Raw genomic sequence first — 20270 nt, 5'->3', positions numbered from 1 at the left:
ACAGAATCCTGGTTCCTTGTAGCATGCCCATATGTTTGTTGTAAATGAAAATGTTTCCTAGTACATTAGAGATGGAATGAGAGAGGGAGAGATTCAGAAAGAGAGGAAGAGAGATTGAGAGAGCACCTGTTTCATCTTGGGGACTCCAGGGTCCATCCTGAGGGATCTGACATGGAGCATTCTGGCCTGAGCACATCCCCCTTCTGATGGCATCTATTGCCACCAGAAACAACTTATTTTTTCTTCCCCCTTGTAGCTTTTGCTTCTTTCAAAATGAAAGTATCTTCTGTTTTCTCTTATTATAAAGCATGTGAAAATGCTCCGTGACCTTCCTCCTCAGAGAAAAGCACTATTATCAATTTGAAGTAATTTTATACAGCCTTTTTACTTTGCACATATTAACAGGCTATGGGTAAGGAAACCTTTGTCTTTCTCCACAAAAGGAATTGTACTGTACATGTAAGAGGCATTGAAACCAGAGCAACTCCATCTTGAATAGGGGATGGGTAAAATGATGCTGAGACCTGCTGGGCTGCATTCCTAGGAGATGAAGCATTTTTAGTCACAGGATGAGATGGGAGGTCAACAGAACTGGTTTCACAAGATACTGGTTACAGAGACCCTGCTGATGAAACAAGATGGGGTAAAGAAGCCAGCCAAAACCCACCAAAACCAAGATGGCAACGAAAGCCACCTCTGGTGGTCCTCACTGCTCATTGTAGGCTAATTATAATGCAATAGCATGTTAAAAGACACTCCCACCAGCGCCATGACAGTTTACAAACACCATAGCAACATCTAGAAGATATCCTGTGTGGTCTACGAAGGGGAGAAACTCTCAGTTCCTGGACCTCCCTACCTCTTTCCTGGAAAACTCGTGAATAGTCCACTCTTTGTTTAGCATATAATCAAGGAATAACCATATGCGTCTTTGGTCAACCAGCCCATGCTGCTCCTCTGCCTGTGGAGTAGCTACCCTTGAATTCCTTTACTTTTCTTAGTCAGCTTGTTTTCACTTTACTCTGTTGGCTTGCTCTTGAATTCTTTACAGCATGAAGTCGAGAACCCACGTGGCCTCCCAGGCTGGACCCTAACTGTGGGGTTCACTCTGTGTCACGCAGACTCTTCTCTAAACTCCTTTCTTTTCATTTAACAGTAGCTTCCCTGTCATTGCAGAGAGCTCACATTCTTCTAACATCTATGCAGTGTCCATTTAATTACCAGATCTTCTCTTAACAAACGTTAGGTTCGGGTGGGGTTTAATTCAATCCAATACAATAAGTATTTATTTTATGCCAGAAACTAAATGGAGTTCTCAAAAACCTGCAAGATAACTGGGAGGGGCCCTGGCTGCCAGTTTTTGACTACGAGGATCACAGAAGTCACACCACGCTGAAGGTCACATAGCCTAGATTTACATCTGTGCTCAGTGGCCTCAGGTAGTGACTTCATGTCTCTAAGACGGTCACCTCTCAGAGCTGTCGGGAAGAATCAATGACCTTACCTGGGTGGAAGCACTTGGCTCAGATTGGTAACTTCCCTTCCTCTTTGGGTGTCGTGCTCAGAGTAGATTACAACTACACAATGCACACGTATGTTTTTTGTTTGGTTTTTACTTTTATTTTGCCTTTTAAACCAAATTATTGCTTTTAAAGTCAATTTAGAACAGCCTGAGCCAAACAAGCTATCAAAGCGCTATAGTAGAACAGTTAACAACCCCGGCTCTGGAGTGAGACAGGCCCAGACTTCATTCCTAGCATCAGTTGTGGGACCTCTGCACCTCAGTTTGTTCATCTGTCAAATGGGCATGAGAATAGGAACTACGGTTGACCCTGAACAACACAGGTTTGGACTTGCACAAGTTTACTTATTCACAGATTTTTTTTTTTTCAACCAAAGGCAGATTAAAAATCTAATATTTGGCCAGTGCAGTGGCTCACATCTATAATCCCAGCACTTTGGAAGGCTGAGGCAGGTGGATCACTTGAGGTCAGGAGTTTTAGACCAGCCTGGTCAACATGGTGAAACCCTGTCTCTACTAAAAATACAAAAATTAGCTGGGTATAGTGGCAGGTGCCTGTAATCCCAGCTTCCCTGGGAGGCTGAGACAGGAAAATTGCTTGAACCCAGGAGGCAGAGGTTGCAGTGAGCCAAGATTGTATCACTGCACTCCAGCCTCAGCAACACAGAGAGACTCTGTCTCAAAAAAAGAAAAAAAGAAAACCAGTATTCTCTGGATGCAAAACCCATGTATGTGGAGGACAGACTTTTCCTATATGTGGGCTCTTCGGGGCCAACTGCAGGACTTAGTGTGCTCAAATTGTAGTATGCTTGGGGGTCTTGAAACCAACCCCCTGTTATACCAAGGGACAACGGTGCTCTATGGGGTCATTGTGAGGATGCAGTGACATTGCACATATGTAAACATTTTCCTAGCTGACAGGCCTGTGCTCATCAGGCCACAGACCTGCACTCCGCATGGGCGAATCTCATCAAAGTCACAAAGCCCTAGAGAAAATGGCTTTATGATTTTTCATCTGAGACAAAGCACCCCAAGAGCCATGTAGGAGCCTGTTGTTAGGCAGCACCCCTGCAGGCTTTCTGAAGGTGGCTTCTGTGCCAGAGCTGCCCTGGCCGTTGAATGTGCTGGCCTGGTGCTGGCCAGGAGTCTCACGGTGGAGGCTGCAGTGTGAAATTGATGCCTAAGCCAGACAACGTCCACTTGAACCAGTTAGCAATTCGGTCTTCACAATGCCACTGCTGGTTCTGCCACAGAAATGATTCTGTGACCTATTTCCGTGCCCCCCCACCTCCGAAAGTCATTACCTTTCACCAGAAATATTCCAGGAACATCCTGGCACTGACGCTGTCTCTTGCTCTCCGGGGATTAAATAATAGCAATAATAGTAAAACAAAACCTTACAATTTGCAGTTGTTATGTAATAAAGTAAATCTTGTCATGTTGTGTGCCATTTAACATAACACCTCCCCAGCTCGAAGGTAGAATATTAAACTGCCTCCCTGTAAACCGTTTAGCCTTATGTATCTTTCCCACATTCTCAGCAAAGTTCCCAGGCATCTAAAAGTTCCTGTGTTTCTTGATCACCAGCTGCAAGGTCACAAAGCAAACAGGCTCAAGACCATGGAATGTGTTTCTTAAAATGTTACTTTTCAAATGTAAAGTCCATCACAAAACATGTCACAAGTTAATTAACTGTTCTTTGTTCTGGCTTCCTCATCCTGTACCAACTAGGTGCATAAATGGTGCCCCATTTTCCTTGTGCTTTGCTCAAAATTAGGAAGCGATTCCACTGAGCCTGTAATCGCATTAAATAAAATCCTCCTGCAACCCCATCGGTCTCTCCAGATCTCTAATTTCCCGCCACAGGTAAATACTTCTGAAGCCCAGCTCTAATCACACCCTTCCCCTGCCGTACACTTCACAACGATCCCCTGCTGCATGCCAAATGCAATCCAAGCTGACACAACTTTCAGGGCTCTTCAGGGCCTTGCCTCAGTTGGGCCACCTGTTCTCCCTGGACATCTAGTCTACCCTGCACCAAATGGAATCATTCTGATTTTCTTACTTGTACATTTAGTCTCAAGATTCTTTCTCCTCTGTTCATCAAAGGAACGTGCTGTTTCCCCAAAATGACTCCCTTTCAATGAGTGTTAAGATAACAGCGAAAAGCTGTCAGATGCAGTGCTGTGAGACACGAGACCGAAATCTCAGCCCATGGATGAACCGGGAAGGTGCTCAGCTATGACTTGGAGCCTTTCCCGTACACTCTCTTCTGCCAGCCGGAGGTTCAGCATCTCCACTCCCTGGCCCCACATCACTTCTCTGCATATTGAACCTGACACTCTGCTCCATTCACCACGCATCTGCACATTGCTATCCTCAGCATCCTTCAAGCTCCAGTTCAAATGCCTTCTTTCCACAAAGCTCTCTTTGACATCTCCCAACTAGAACTAATCTCTCCCTCCTCTAAATCCCCACAGCCCTTAAGCTGCGTTTCTTATGCCATTATTCGCCCCATGTTTTATTTCCGCGGATAAAATGCAATTCTCCATTTCTGCACCCCCGAAAGGATCTGACAGGCTTCTTGAATGAACACCCGCAGGAGGGAAGAAAGGAAGCAGTGAGGGAATGTGGTGTCAGGGCCTCTTCTGCAGGGTCGACGCTGACATCATGCTCCTCTGGAGCATGTGTCACAGGAACAGAAGGGAAGTTGCTGACTTTTCATCCATGTGGCTGGAGGAAGTAGGGATTACAGCCTGGGGGTGGCTGGCGACTTGGCTCCCAAAGGTGTTAGGATAGTTCTGCAAATAGACCCTGAAAGTACCAGTTTCAGTCCCATGTGCAAAGGCTGTGAGGACCAGCATGGACAGTTCACTTCCCATTCCCAAAGTTCCCTAGGCAGCAGCGGGCCCACGGGAACTCCCATGTATTCTCTAAAAGAGGGTCAAATGCACCTCTACACCTCTATGAGGGCTCACTATCTAATTCTGTCTCTCTCTCTCTCTCACACACACACACACACACACTCACACACACGTGTTCACTTAAAACCTGGCCTCAGAAAAAAGTAGAAGACTATCGGGAAATTCTAAAGGGCAACAGTTTAAGAACACGTCAGTCATCAAGAATTACTGGTTGGCCTGAGGGTGGCCTGATGCCCACTTTCCCAAGTCACCGACTGGGATATTTGGGGTGAGCATGATCTGGAGTGGAGGATTTCCAGCTTCGGTGTGTGCCGTCCAGTGCTGCTGCCCATGGAAACCTTTGCCTCCTCTCTCCAGGCACATTCACCAATTGGAACAAGGAAATAAGCTTCAACTTTTCTTCCCTGAAGAAGCCACACACAACATACACAGGCCAGGCCTGTACCTGGCACCGCGAGCCACCCAGTGCGGGATGCAAGGACACTCGTGCTGTGCAGCCCCCCTGAGCACTGTGCCGTGTAATCGGCCAGATGAGACATAGACAGTAGCTACGGAGCACACGCAGAGACTTCTGTTGGACACAAGGAAGAACTCTCTGACCAAGAGGATTATTAGATGAAGAACGCGCCCCAAGGAGGCAAAATCCCACCTCACAAGAGATGTGGGGATGGAAGGGGGCCCCCAATGCATTGCATGCCCGGAAGGGCTCCAGTGAGGCCTGACATCCCCAGCCGAGGCCTGCCCAAACTCACTTCTTCTCCTTTCATCCGCCAGTCATAGCGATTCTAGGCATAGTTCCAGGCGGCTCAAAGAGATACCAAATTAGCCGCATGCCGGCAGCGTTTTAAATTGCTGTGGTCTCCCGGGTATTTCAGGCTGGGTCATAATCCTCACTCGAGAGGAGAGGTCAGGGCTTGCTTCACATCTCACAAGCCTGGTGTGGGGTTTAATGTACGCATGTGTGGTGGGGGGGCATGGGTGTGTGTGATGTGTTTGTGTGATGTGTGTTGTCTGTGGTATGTATATATGTTGTTTGTGTATGTGGTGTGTGGTATGTATGTGTGTTGTTTCTGCATGCAATATGCATGTATGTCTGTGTGTGATTTGCATGTATATTGTGTGTAGTATGTATTTGTGTTGTTTCTGTGTGTGAATGTGTATGCATGTTGTGTGTGGTGTGTTTGTGTAGTATGTGTGTTGTGTGTGACATGTATGTGTGATGTGTATGTGTGCAGTTTGTGTTGTGTGTGGTATGCATGTAATGTGTCTGTGTGTGGTGTATGTGTTGTGTGTATGTTGTATGTGGTATGTATGTAGGCTGTGTATATGGGGTGTTTGTGTTTTTTGTGTGTTGTGGTACATATGCATGGTATTTGTGTATGGTGTGTATGTGTGGTATGTTTATGTAGTGTGTGTTGTGTGTGGTACGTATGTGTAATGTTTGTGTGTGGTGTGTATATGTGCTGTGTGTGGTGTAGTGTATGAGTTCTGTTTGGTATGTGTAGTGTGTTTGTGTAGTGTGTGTTGTGTGTAGTAGGTATGTGTGGTGTGTTTGTTGTGTGTGGTATGTGATACGTATATGTGATGTTTGTGTGTAGTGTGTGTGGTGTGTGTGTAGTATGTGGTATATATGTGTGGTGTTTGTGTGCAGTGTATATGTGTGGTGTGTGTGTGGTGTATATGTGTGATATGTGTATGGTGTGTTTGTGTGATCCATGTGTGGTGTGTGTGGTGTTTGTGTATGTGGTGTGTATGTGTGGTGAGTCTATTGTGTGTGGTATGTATTGGTGTTGTCTGTGGTGTGCCTGTGGGGTGTGTGTGTAGTGCGTGTGATGCGTGGCATGTATATGTGTTATTTGTGTGTGCCGTGTTGAAGTGGGGGAGGAGTGTGTATGTGTGTATAGTGTGTGTGGTGCGTGGTATGTGGCATGTACTGTGTTATTTATGTGTGTGCTGTGTGTTGGAGTGGGAGAGGAGTGTGTGTGTGTGTGTGTGTGTGTGTGCGTGTGTGTGTGTACAGGTATCGGGGTAAAGGCAAGACGTCAAGATCAAAACCTCTTCCTACCAGGCTGGGGATAGGACTGAATCTTCTACCCGTGTGTATCTAAAACCTCAAAGAAAACAATGGGCTCCTTTACTGGGTGGCTTCCAGCAGCAGAAGCAAAAGCTTCTAAAGCCAACCTGAGGTTCTTATGGTGCCCACAATGGGGCACGTTACCCTGCAGGCCCCGTGACCCACAGCTCCCACCCTCATCACCATGGACCAGGGTCCCTATAAATGAAATTCGTGAGGGCCCCAAATCTGGACGGCTCTGGAGCCTAGCTTTTCCATTCCACTCCACCCCCTCCACCCACACAGCTGAGGTCACCCGGCCCAGCCTCTTTTGCAACTTTCCCAAGTCTGTGCACGAGAGCGAGAGGAGGAAAACTCAGAGGGAAGTGGCGTGGCTTCAACAGACTTTTTTTTTTGCCTGTCTTTATCACAAAGCCTTTTCCCTGGCACTGCTGAGACTACTGCTCTAAGAAGAGACCCCAGACTGAGAGAGGACTCCCAGCTGTCCTCGGAGCGGAGGCCGAGTGCTACACAGCCACAGCTGTAAGTGCCTGGGAGTTTGTCCCAGTCCTGTCTGCCCCTGCAGCCCTGAGAGTTATTTGGGTGTTTGGGTGGAGGAGCGGAGGCAGGGACTGCAAAGATCTGGCAGCTGCAGAGTTTAGATCCAGCCCAAAGACTCCCACCCTGGAGAAACTCCCAGGGTGTGGCAGCAAGAAAGGACTTCACTGCCTGTGCGAAGAGCTGGGGCCCAGCCATGGGACCCACAAGGGCTGTCAGTCCCAGGACGCAGCTGCCGGCCCATCAGAAGAGGGCGGCGCTGCTGCCTCCAGCCTACAGGACCTGCCAGAAACTAGAGCCCTACAGGAGGGCAAAACCCTGCTGGCACCCAGAGTCCCTTTGTGATATCAACAGAGTACCTTCTGGGATGGAACCGTGACTGCCCAAGGGTTTCCTCAGGCGAAGCTTGGCCCCTGGAGGAGGAAATTATCACTCCTGTTCTAAATCATAAATATTTCTCTTTGCCCAGTGCTGCAATGCCAGGGGAGCCAATGAATAGAGTTGTACAGATCTGCATTCTACCCAGTTTACCACCAACTAGTTGTTCTTGACCCAGGACTCCACTGGGCTTTAATGGCATTTCATAAACTGCACATCCTCTATAATTGCTAGGTATTATGTATTAACACAAATAATTTCTTTGGGCTTACAGATCAATCTCTCACCACAAAGGTCCCATGGAGATAGTAATTTGTCTGTATCCTCAGACCTACACAGTGCTGGTGTGTAGTAAGCGGCACTGTCTATGCTGAACATATAAACAGATGGATGGATGAGTGGATGGATGGCTGTTCATGGAAGTTTCTAGAATCCCAGCATTGGTCAGGCTCTTTAGTGGGATACACAGAGGTGTGAGGCACAGTCCTGCCCTCCAGGCATGAACAGTCTACTCGAGGAGACAAGACTAATTCCCTCAAGCAACTTGAAGAAGAAGAGCACAGAGCCTCCCGAAACCAGAGCTGTGGGTGCACTTCCCGGAGGGAGCAGGTCTAGACCCGTTAGGGTTGAGGTGGGTAGGGCGGACTTGTGAGCTTTACTGGGAGACGACAAAGCCCTGTGCTCTCTACATAGCCTCTTCTCACAGACAAACTTTGCTCCCAAGATCGTAGGTCCCATTATTTTTTTAGCGTGGGTATATTTGTCCTTCTCCAAGGTATGGGATCGGGAGGGGAGGTGCTGAAAGTGGACAAGAGCCAGGGAAGACAGTACCACGGGGGCGGGAGACTGTCTCTTCAGAACCCTCACCTGCCCTGCTCACTCGTCTCCTGTCAGCAGAAGTGATACCCCACCCAACACAGATGTGACAGAAGACTGTGCCTGGTTTCAGGTTGGATCCAGCAGGGTAGGGAGAGAAAGGAAGGCAGAAGTGAGAGCAAAGGGGGTCCAAGGGTCCTTGGAGGGCTGGTTCCAGGCCCTGGGGCTTGGTAACAACTCAGTCCTTCTTCCTCCACAGGAGCTGAGCTACCATGTAGCTTTGGCAAATGGGAAGGACCAGGACTCCAGGTTTACAAGTGCTGCCAGGCAAGAGGGGGGAAGAGTTGGGCACCTCCAGTGGGGAGTGAGTTGCCGCAAGTTCTGCTCTGTATGGACCGGGGCTGGCTGAAGGCACTGTCCTGCATTTCAATCCTGCTTTTCACTGTTACTTAACAGTAGAGGATGACTCAGCCTGGACTCTAGGAGGATTCCCTGGTTTGAAGCATCTGAGTCAGCTGAGTGGGCGGGAGGAGGCTTACTGCCAAAGGCAGCAGAGGTGACTTGGAAAGGGACTCTGACCGCCATATGAGATCAGCATGTGCCTCCTAGGCAAGCCAGCCTGTGTCACCCCACAAGCCGCCCCCACTGCCCACAGTGACCTGTCCCAGTCACTCTCTGGTTGCTCTTAGTGATGCTGGGCCCAAGGACCGGGCTTTTATAAAATAGCAGCCTCAGCAAACGCCTGCCCTTCTGGGATGGGGTAGGGGAACCTGCAGTGAGGGCACACCCTGAGTGATCATCCAGGGGAAGGAACCAGGGAGGCAGTGGGATGTGGGAGCTCTAAAGCAAGGTAACTTACAAGGATCTTGAGCACTTTTGTGTGGCCCTCAGGAGAAATACTCCTAGGAGGAGGAAGCAGCTCCATGGGCCAGGTCTGGCTCTACCTTTCATGAATGTGGAAGAAATGACTCAAGCTCAGGGTAGTGCTTGGCATAAATGACCTTTGAGGTCCTTGCAGGAGTGTGCTGGAGCAGGCTCCACGCTGGTGGCTTGCAGTCGCCATGGTGGAGGGTTTTACACCATCGGAAGTGGCAAGCATAACCAGGGCTCTGGTCTCTAGACTCACCCTCTCTCCTAGTCGGTAAACAATTATCTGGATCTTTGCCAAGTTGGGGAGCCTGTTGTGCTGTAAGATCATGACACATGCCACCTGCAGAGGAAGCCACAGCCACAAGTGATGTCCATTTTACCCATGAGGGAACAGATGCCCCAGGGTTCAGTAACTCACCCAAGGACACAAATGTGTGGAGCGGGTTAAGAATTCTGAGTCCTGCACTCATGATCACTCCATGGCACTGGACAGACTTGCTCTCTTGCTCAGATACAAAAGCAATTTGTCCTACCTGAAAGTCATGCTCAAATTACTTTGTGCTGCCATCCACACATCTTTTTAAAGAAATATTAAATGATTATTTGATCTTTGTTTTTTTGATGGAGTCTCACTCTGTCGCCCAGGCTGGAGTGCAGTGGCGTGATCTTGGTTTACTGAAACCTCTGCCTCCTGGGTTCAAGCAATTCTCTTGCCTCAGCCTCCCGAGTAGCTGGAACTACAGGTTCCCAATAATGCCCAGCTAATTTTTGTATTTTTAGTAGAGATAGGGTTTCACCATGTTGGCCAGGATGATCTCAATCTCTTGACTTTGTGGTCTGTCTGCCTCGGCCTCCCAAAGTGCTGGGATTACAGGCGTGAGGCATCGCGCCCCGCCAGTATTTTTCAATTACAAAAACAACTTACGTTTGTGTAACAAATTTTAAAACAAAACATACATGACATAAAGTAATACCTGTTGGCCTCTAATTTACCTTTCCCATCTCTCTTATGAATCATTTAGTATAAATCTACCTCTGGCTTTCTGTATCACACTATATAAAATATTCAGCGATTTTCTTTTTTCTTATTTAAAAGCATTACGTATGACTTTCCACTTCATTATTTAATCTTTTTAAAACTGCCCTTGGCCAGGTGTGGTGGCTCACACCTGTAATGCCAACATTTTGAGAGGCTGAGGTGGGAGGATCACTTGAAGCCAGGAGTTTGATACCAGCCTGGGCTACAAAGCATGACCCTATCTCTACAAAAAAATGAAAAATAAGAAATCAGCCAGGCATCATGGCTTACACCTGTAGTCCCAGCTACTTGGGAAGCTGAGGCGGGAAGATCACTTTAGCCCAGGAATTTGAGGTGGCAGGGAGCTACGATCATGCCATTGCACTCCAGCCTGGGCAAAAGAATGAGACCCTGTCTCTAAATAGATAAATAAATAAATAATAAAGCAGCCAATTGTTCCAGAGTATTAATGGATCAGAATTTCTGTAGAGAGTCTCCTACTGATGGACAGTCAGATTATAGCAATGCTTTAGCAATCATCTTTGTACACATATGTATTTGAGCATATGCGTGAGTATTTCTGTAGGACAGATTCCTAGAATGAGAACCTGGGTTGTATACATATTCAGTTTTGATATTGTCAAATTGCCTTCCAAAAAGACTGTGCTAATTCATACTCTATTGACAATATACAAGACCGTTTCCCCCAACACACTTGCCAATCCTAAATATTGTCATCAATCTTCTTAAATTTTTGCCTCTTTACTGGGTGAAAATAAATGGTATTTTGAAATGTTTATTTCCTTGATAGTAAGGTTGAGTATCTTTTCAAAGCTTACTAATTCTTAATAAGATTTCAATCGGTAACTTGTTCATGTTCTTTGCCCATTTTTTGATAAGTATGCTGCCTTTTATTATCTGTATGAGCACTTTATCATTGCGCATAGCAACCTACTGTTATGTGTCTCTCACACAGCCCCTGTCCTTGCTTCCTTGATGACACCCTATGGTGGGTTCCTATTTACTCCATCTCTGTGCTGCTCCCAGTGTCTAGTGCGAGACTTTGCATGCAGTAGGCATGTAGGCATTTGCTGCATAAATGCATGGACTGTCAAGAAGACCCTTTGCTCACCATGCCAACACAGCCCTCCTGGGTTAGAGCAGAAGTTCCAACTCTAGCTCCTGGGACAAACAGCTCTGAGCAGAGCTTCAAATCACCTTTGGTCCATGATATGGTTTGGCTTTGCCCACACCCAAAATCTCATCTTGAATTGTAATCTAAATTATAATTCCCACGTGTTGGAGGAAAGACCTTGTGGGAGGTGATTAGATCATGGGGGTGGTTCCTCCTTACTGTTCTTATAATAGTGAGTTCTCGAAAGATGTGATGGTTTTATAAGGGGCTTTTCCCCACTTTGCTCTGTGCTTCTCTCTCCCGCCACCATGTAAGGAAGGATGTGTTTGCTTCCCCTTCCACCATAATTTTAAGTTTCCTGAGGCATTCCCAGCCATGTGGAACTAGTTAAACCTCTTTCCTTCATAAATTACCCAGTCTCAGGAGGTTCTTTATAGCAGCATAAGAACAGACTAATACAGTCCGTGACATAATTCATGAAGGGGACATTAACAATCCTAGGTCTCTGGGGGTTTCCCATTTTGGGTCCCAAGCACAGCTCTCATGGCCAGTGAGCTCCAGCTCCAGTAGATAAAGCATTTTTCACCAAGAAGGCATCTTGAATCTTTTGGGGCTGGCTCATTCTCCAGTTGGACAGCCAATACTCAGAGAGGGAAAGTAACTGGCCCAAGGTCACAAAGTGGCAAAATGAGAATCAGAACCAAGGCCTCAGGATGTCATATTTACAGCTTTTTCCAAGTACCAGAGGAAACACAAGCTGGCCAACTTTTGAAACTTCATCTGAGCAGAGTCAAATCAAGGTTTACTTGTCATGCTTAGTGCATCTAAAGACAAAAGACCCAGGAGTTGGGGATAGTGCATATGCATATGTGTATGTATGGGTAAAACAAAGGGCCAATTAGGTATGTCTCCTACAATAGTTTTGCTATACCTTGTAAAAAAAAGATACACACACACAAACACACACACACACTTATATATATGCATTTACATTTCTCTTCTAGGAATAAGACATATTTGTCGCTGGGCGTGGTGGCTCATATACCTGTAATCCCAGCACTTTGGGAGGCTGAGGCAGGTGGATCACTTGAGGTCAGGAGTTTGGGACCAGCCTGACCAACGTGGAGAAACCTGTCTACTAAAAATGCAAAAAATTAGCCAGGCATGGTGGCATATGCCTGTAATCCCAGCTACTCAGGAGGCTGAGGCACAAGAATCACTTAAACCCAGGAGGCAGAGATAGCAGTGAGCTGAGATCACGTTATTGCACTCCAGACTGGGCAACAAGAGTAAAACTCTGTCTCAAAAAAAAAAAAAAAAAAACCCCACATATTTGTTGCTAAAAAATGGAAAGTATTAAAAAGCAAAGAGAAAAAAAATTAAAATCATGTAATTTCCTACCACCCAGAATTAATCACTTTCATTTTTAATTGACAGATAAAAATTGTACCCATTTATCATGTACAACATGTTGTTTTGAAATGTGAGAACATTGTGGAATGGCTAAATGGAGGTAATTAACACCTGCATTACCTCACATACTTATTTTTTAGTGGTGAGAACATTTAATACATACTCTAGTAGGAATTTCCAAGAGTACAATACATTGTTGTTAATGAAAGTCACCATACTGCATAATATATCTCTTGAGTTCACTCCTCCTGTCTAACCGCAAGTTTTTATCCTTTGACCATATCTCCCCAGCTGCCCACCCCAGCCCAGCCCCTGGTAACCACTGTTCAACTCTCGACTTCTATGAGCTCAATTATTTTAGATTCCACATAAAAGTGAGATCATATGATACTTGTCTTTCTTTGTCTGGGTTATTTCACTTAACATAAGGTCCTCCAGGTTTACCCATATTGTCATAAATTGTAAGTGTTTGTAAAAACGGAACAGCCCCCACTGTGCACATGCACCACATTGTCTTTTCCCATTCATCCACTGATGGACACTTAGGTTGATTCCATATCTTGGCTACTGTGAACAGTGCTGCAGTGAACATGGCATGTAGACGTCTCTTCAACATACTGATTTCATTTCCTTTACCTATGTATCCTGTAGCGAAATTGTGGGAGTTTTTAATATATTTCTTTCCTTTCTTCCCAGGCCTTTATCTGTACAAGTAATACTTACTCCTGTAAGTATTGGGTGGTATTGTGTGTACAGTTTAGCATCTTGTTTTTTATTTAGATCCTAGGGTGTGAGCATTTCCCCATATTATTGTAATAGTCTCAAAAACTCCATTTAATGACTGCTTAATAGTTCATTGTGTGCTATGATTTAACCACTATTTTATTATTGGCTATTTATAAACCGTACTGTGAAGAACATTCTTGAACAAGAGTCTTGATCCACATTTCGAATAATTTCTTTAAGGCAAATTCCTAGAAGTGGAAGGCGGGAACATTTTTAAGGCTCTCAACACTTGCTGCCAATAGCTTTCCAGAAACATGTATCAGTTACAGCCCCGCCAGCTGCATTAGAGAGGAGCCTTTGATTCTGCAACTGCAGCCAGACCTTGGGCTGGGGGAGGGGCCGTCTTCCATTCAAAGCCTCTGGGCAGTCCTGACAATGGACCCCTTGTCCTGCTCACCCCCATCTCTTCTTCCTGCGTGGCCCTCCATCCCTGGCTCCACACTGGGCTGTCCGTGAGGCCTCTGTTCAATCCTGTCCTGTCTTCTGGGCACTTCAGACTGCCTCCAAGAGCAGGGTTGGTAGAGCAGAGGGATGAGAGATTTGCCTGTCCTGGAGGGTCATCACCCTTCCAGCTTTGGGGAGGCCCCCAGGGAAGGCGAGGGAGAAGGTGTAAGAGAATCGCTGAATGATGTGCCTCTTTCGAAGAACTACCCCACCCAGTCCTGGGCCCAGGGCAGTCATTTGCCCATTGAAAAGGGGAAAGCAGAAGCCACTGTCAGAGTGACAATGGCTGCAAGAAACACTGACCAGCAAGTGGATGACCTCTGTTTCCTTACAGGCTCTGAAGCCCCTCCATGAATCCCCGGAAGAAGGTGGACTTGAAACTCATTATTGTCGGAGCCATAGGGTAAGCCAAGTCAGCTCTGGGAATTGGGATGCAGCCCCTCACCCAGGGACAGTGAGACCTCCTGGTGTGTTCCCATCCCCCATAGGTCCCTTTCTGATTCAGAGCGGCACCAGCAAGTGTATCCCACACCCCAAAAGAGAACTTAGTTGGGAGAAAGCAGCTGCACATAAATGGATGGTTTCTAGTCCCAGATCTGCAGTGACTCTGCAGTAACCAGCTGTGTGAATTAGACAAGTCATTTAGCATCTATCCGTCCTCCCACCTCCTACACACACAGAAAAAACCTGACCATCACTGTAAGATACTCCACTGTCTCCCGACAATTCTGCTCACTTCGATCAGCTTCTACTTCTAGAAACCATTTCCTACTCCCTTGCTACTCAAAGTGTGGTCCATGGACCACCGAAATTTGCAATTACGAATCTCAAGGAGAGACAGTGGCAAGAGGGGCCTGGTAAGGTTCTGAGAATGGTATGGAAGCATGTGTGAGTTCACATGTGTCTGGAATTTTCTTCAGTGTGGGAAAGACCTCCCTCCTTCACCAATATGTGCACAAGACATTTTACGAGGAATACCAGACCACTCTGGGGGCCAGCATCCTCTCAAAGATTATTATATTGGGTGACACAACTTTGAAGCTACAGGTAAGAAGCCCTCCTTTTCCCTCTTCAACATACATACACTGAAAATCACCCCCACCCCTCGACAGCCACTCATGGAGCCAATGTGCACCAGAGCTAGAATGGTCGAGAGCAGAGATGGGCAAACTTCAGCTCATGGGCCAAATCTGGTCCACCTCCTATATTTGTAAATAAGACTTCACTGGGGCACAGCCACACCCATTGATTAACTTATCATGTTATGCACTACAATGGCAGAGTTGAGTAATAATTGGCATACAGAGACAGTATGGCCTGCAAAGCCTAAAATATTTACTATCTGCTCTTTACAGAAAAAAAAAAAATTGCTGATGCCCAATCTAGAAGGAAGAGCACTAATCCAGGAGTTGAGAGACCCCACGCCTAGTCTCAGGTTCTCTGGAAAACTTGGCAGGTGATCTTAGGCAAGACATTCCCAAGATCCAAGTTTCCAGATCTGTCAGACGAGAATAATAGCCCCCACCTTGATGACCCAGGGGAAAAACGAGAGCTCAGATGTGAATTTACTCTCAGGATGTTAAGTGTTACCCCAAAGGTGTTGGAGTATATGTGGGTGGGAGGGTCAAGATGCCTCTGTGTGAAAGAACCATGTGCACCTGTACCAGGGCTTGCTACCCAGCAAAGGAAGCCTTAGCATGATGTAACCCAGCTGAGCTTACTTCCAGCCTCATCACTGCCCGTGGGGCGGCTGCTTTCTCCTCCAGATCTGGGACACTGGCGGTCAGGAGCGGTTCCGCTCCATGGTGTCCACGTTCTACAAAGGTTCCGATGGCTGTATCCTAGCGTTTGATGTCACCGACCTGGAGTCTTTTGAAGCCCTGGATATCTGGCGGGGTGACGTTCTGGCCAAGATTGTCCCCATGGAGCAGTCCTACCCCATGGTGTTGTTGGGGAACAAAATCGATCTGGCAGACCGGAAGGTACTGTTTGTTCATTTATTCATTCAACAAACATGATGTGAGCACCCACTATGTGCCAGGCACTGCGTTAGGTCCCACACACACAGAGCTGAATCAGGTATAGTCCTTACTTACTTCAGGAATTTCACAGTCCAGTAGCGGACACAGATACTTTAAAAGATAATTATAAAGTAAAATAAAAAGATAATTATGGTACGATATGGTAAATGAAATAACAGAGATATACCTTGGGTATTTAGGGACTACAGTAAAGGGGCATCTACCCAAGCCTAGAATATAGGACAGGTTTCCTGGAAGAGTTGGGTTCTGGGCTGAATAAACAGCATGATATCAGTTGAGAACGGAAGGTGATTTTGTCCAGAGACAGCGAACGGAGGAGTTACAGCATTAGAGGCCGGTCTCAGTGGAATTTCAACTAATCTGTAGCATCGGGTCAAGGTGGGAGTCTGCAGTTATAAATTCTTGGATATACAAGTTTTCTGAGGAAGTAGTAATTTTTTTATTAGCTTAAGCATATTCCAGACCATTGGGGTACCCGCCTGACAGCTGGCCTACTCCGTGACTGCAGTGACCCTGCTTGTGGAGGTGTTTACCATCACAGGGCTGTTGGGAAGAGAGCATTTTTAATCCTTGCCTACTACTGAAAAAAGAATATAGGTAGACTTAATTTGTAAAGGATGCTCTTGGGTCAAAAGTCCAGACACTGCCAGAAAGAGCTGTTTGAACCAAGTTTCTCTTTTTAGAGTTTCAAATACAGAAAAGTGATGGGGAACTGGATCATCCTGTCTAAACTACACTTTCACCATGGTTCAAATAGAGAAAGCAATAGAAATAAGGCATCGTTTGGCATGACCAAGTGTGTTTACGGGTGGAGAAAGGGAGGGAGAGATGGTGCTTCCAACTAAGCTGTGATCTGCAGAGAGGGGGCCTCTGGCTCCTAGAGAAAGAAACATTTTTGGTTTGGACAGGCCGAGTTTGAGGAACTTGTAGAACTAGTTGGAAATGACCAGCAGGCTTTGAACGCACAAGAATGAAATTTCAAAGGAGAAGCCCTTGCTGGAAATAGATAATCTAGGAGTCGTCGGGTCTGTGGTCACTTCAGGTTGTAAACCCTGTGTCAATTCTCTAATTACAAATATCCAGCCTTGGACAATCAGTAAAGTCCTAATTTCCTTCAAAGACAAGGAGCCTCCATTTCTTCCCCCACTGGGACCAGCTGTGCGTGAGAACCTTGTGGTCTAAGAGAGGGAGTAGGTCCTTAGAACCTCACTGCCAACCTTGATGCCCACACTTCCTCCTCTTATCTGGAGTGGTAATTCTGGTTTCAGACCCTGTCAGGAGTGAAGGAGGAAGAAGGAGAAGAGGTTCAGGAGAACAGGGCAACTCTCATTTGACTGGTACTGTCATAAGACAGCCTTGCCCTCTCCGGGCCTGACAGGTGTTGCAAGCTCTCTCTTCGGTGGGTCACCCTGTGGGTCCTTAGGAAGCCTCCACTGGGAACATTTCACTTCACCTCTCATGACCAGGGCCTTGCATTCCTCTCCTCAACCCCTAACTTTTGGCATCCCCACCCCCATGGAGATCACCTTTTCCTCCAAGCAGTCTTCTAGGTGGGATTTAGCCTGTCCCAGCCTGGCTCTCTCTCTGTTGAATCCACCTTTCCTTCACAAGGCACACTCATGCATTCTGGCTCCACTTAGGGGTAAGGATAGCTGGTGCCCAGTGCAGCCTCTTCCCCTCTGCCCCATTGTCTCTTGCCTCAGATACCTCAGGTGTGTGTCAGACACCTATCCACCGTGCCAACCAAACTCCAGGGGTCATATGATAGTGAGTCCTCAACGCCATCTTTCAGTTAGAGGTGAGGCCTTCCTGCTCCTTTTCTTGGGAGAGGCAGGGGTTGTTGTACCCACAGCACAACTCTCTCCAGGTAAATCCCTCCTAATCCTCATTATTAAGCTTTTATATCCATGCTGTGGAATTTAGAGTCATCCAAGAGAGTCTTCACCATGAGACTTTGGGAATGTGTACCCAAGGGGGACTGTCTCCACCTGCTTTATACCTGTCTTATTGTACCTCTGCCAAAACTTTCCTTTTAACTTCCATCTTGTTTCATGCTGTAGGGTGTGGGGAGGGAAGCTGGGGGAGCTCAAGGCAGAATCCGTGAAATAAGAGGTGCATCTTTTATTGAGAGGGAGGAAACCAATACGAGGCTTACAAACCATGAGGAAGCTTTGCCGGTTATTCTGGGGAGGAGCTACCTGGGGACAAGGACAAGAGCTGATGGGTGACACCAAGGACTCCACTGAAGGAGACCATGAGTGTGAGGTGGGGTCTGTGTGGGGGTACAAACCAGGAGCAAGGAACCTGGACTAAGTCTTTTCCAACCAACAGCAGCTGAGGGACAGAGCTGTGAGGACACCGAGAAACCATGAAGGAAGGAAGAGGGACTGGGGAAGGCTAAGGGGCCAGGGCTGGGGTGGCAGAGGCTGGGGAGCAGGGCAGCAGGAGGGAGGGCCTGAGGGGGTTGAGGGAAAGGAGATCGGGGCACAGGAGGCCAAGTGTCATATTTTACAGAGGCTGACGTGGAGAGATTGTGGGCAGCAAAGGGTTTCTGAGGCTACCATGAGAGGTGGTGGCTGCGTGTTGAGGGGTGAGAAAGCCTCACCAGATGGCAAGTGCTAAGTGAGTGAGAGGCGCCTGGCAAGATGAGAAGGGCGGGTGGTGACTCACAGGGGAAGAGGGGTCCAATCCAAGCCTCAGGGTGGGTGAGCTCTGGTGTTCAGAGAGAGAAAGAACAAAGGTTTGAAAGAGGCAGTGAGGCACCAGGCAAGTCAATCCCCTCTCTGGGATGTGTGGTGAGTCGAGTCTGCAAATAGCCCCAGTGGGGAGGGCAAGAGGGGGCACTGGGGAAGCATGGCCCTAAGAAAAGCCAGGGTTCAGCCAGACAGGGAGGTCCCGGAGAGGATGGAGGAGAAGATGGAGGAGAGGATGGAGGAGAGAATGGAGCAGAGTATGGAGGAGAGGAGGGAGGAGAGGATGGAGCAGAGTATGGAGGAGAGGAGGGAGGAGAGGATGGAGCAGAGTATGGAGGAGAGGAGGGAGGAGAGGATGGAGCAGAGTATGGAGGAGAGGAGGAAGGAGAGGATGGAGGAGAGGGAAGGAGAGGATGGAGTAGAGAATAGAAGAGAGAGGAGGAGAGGAGGGAGAAGAGGAGGGAGGATAGGATGGAGGGGAGGATGGAGGAGAGGAGGGAGGAGAGGATGGAGGAGAGGAGGGAGGAGAGGAAGGAGGAGAGGGGAGGAGAGAATAGAGGAGAGGATGGAGGAGAGGCCGGAGCAGAGTATGGAGGAGAGGAGAGGATAGGATGGAGGAGAGGGGAGGAGAGGAGGGAGTAGAGAATAGAAGAGAGAGGAGGAGAGGAGGGAGAAGAGGAGGGAGGATAGGATGGAGGGGAGGATGGAGGAGAGGAGGGAGGAGAGGGTGGAGAAGAGGGGAACCTGTCTCTCAACAAGGCAGGCCCAGGAAAGGGGTTTGTAGGGAGTTGGAGTAGGACGGGGAGGGGAGGAGTCACTGAGCGACAGTGAAATAGGAGTTGTTAGTGGAGAGGAGGAGGTGGTGGGAGAGAGCAGAAGGACTTTAATTCTGAGACCTGGAATTATAAAGCCCCAAGAGGGGAGACTGGGGGTGCCGGGCCTCAAATGTCCTTATTCTGCACAGACCTGGCAAGGGCTCTACCTGTCCCTGGCTGGGTGTGGATATAGAGAAGGGGACCCAAGACACATGCTCTCATGGGGCTCTTTCTCCTCAAGCCCATCCCACAGACCCAGGCTCACACCCACCCACCTGGTCCATATGGCCCGGAGCAGTTTTCTCCTCTGTGGGGTGGAGGTCAGACTTCCTGAGACTGAGTAATAACAGGAAGGATAGATTTCCATAATGGAAATAATGGAGCCAGGAAGGGATCCTCCTTATTATCTCCAAGGGACAGCTGGGAAAATACAGCAGCTTCTCCTACTTACTCATTAAGAAGAAAATGAGTATTTAAAAATACACTGCAGCCTGGCCCAGTGGCTCATGCCTGTAATCCCAACACTTTGGGAGATCAAACATGGGGGATAACTTGAGCCCAGAAGTTTGAGACCATCCTGGGCAACATATCAAGAACCCATCTCTACCAAAAAATACATATATGTATATTTTAAATTAGCCATATGTGGTGGCACACCTGTAGTCTGAGCTACTCAGAAGGCTGAAGTGGGAGGATTCCTTGAACGTGGGAGAGAGAGGCTGCAATGAGCCAAGATTACACCACTGCACTCCAGCCTGGTAGACAGAGCAAGAAACTGTCTCAAAAAAAAATTATATATATAT

General features: G+C 47.4%; 1 protein-coding gene across 2 annotated transcripts in view; it reads left to right on the top strand.

Moving 5' to 3' along the window:
• The first annotated feature begins 6855 nt into the window (after window positions 1-6855).
• RAB7B (RAB7B, member RAS oncogene family) overlaps window positions 6856-20270 on the top strand; it is a 34956-nt gene continuing 21541 nt past the window's right edge. For both annotated transcript variants that reach the window (XM_035281283.3, XM_054248276.2), the window contains exons 1-4: window positions 6856-7042; window positions 14252-14320; window positions 14838-14964; window positions 15684-15899. In XM_035281283.3, coding sequence (XP_035137174.1) covers window positions 14268-14320; window positions 14838-14964; window positions 15684-15899 — 396 coding nt within the window. In that variant the 5' untranslated portion in view covers window positions 6856-7042; window positions 14252-14267. The remainder of the gene's footprint in view (window positions 7043-14251; window positions 14321-14837; window positions 14965-15683; window positions 15900-20270) is intronic.

The sequence above is a fragment of the Callithrix jacchus genome, chromosome 19 (assembly GCF_049354715.1).
Source record: "Callithrix jacchus isolate 240 chromosome 19, calJac240_pri, whole genome shotgun sequence".
Taxonomy (NCBI): domain Eukaryota; kingdom Metazoa; phylum Chordata; class Mammalia; order Primates; family Cebidae; genus Callithrix; species Callithrix jacchus.
Note: the sequence above shows the minus strand (reverse complement) of the source record. Positions and strands in the feature narration are given on the sequence as shown.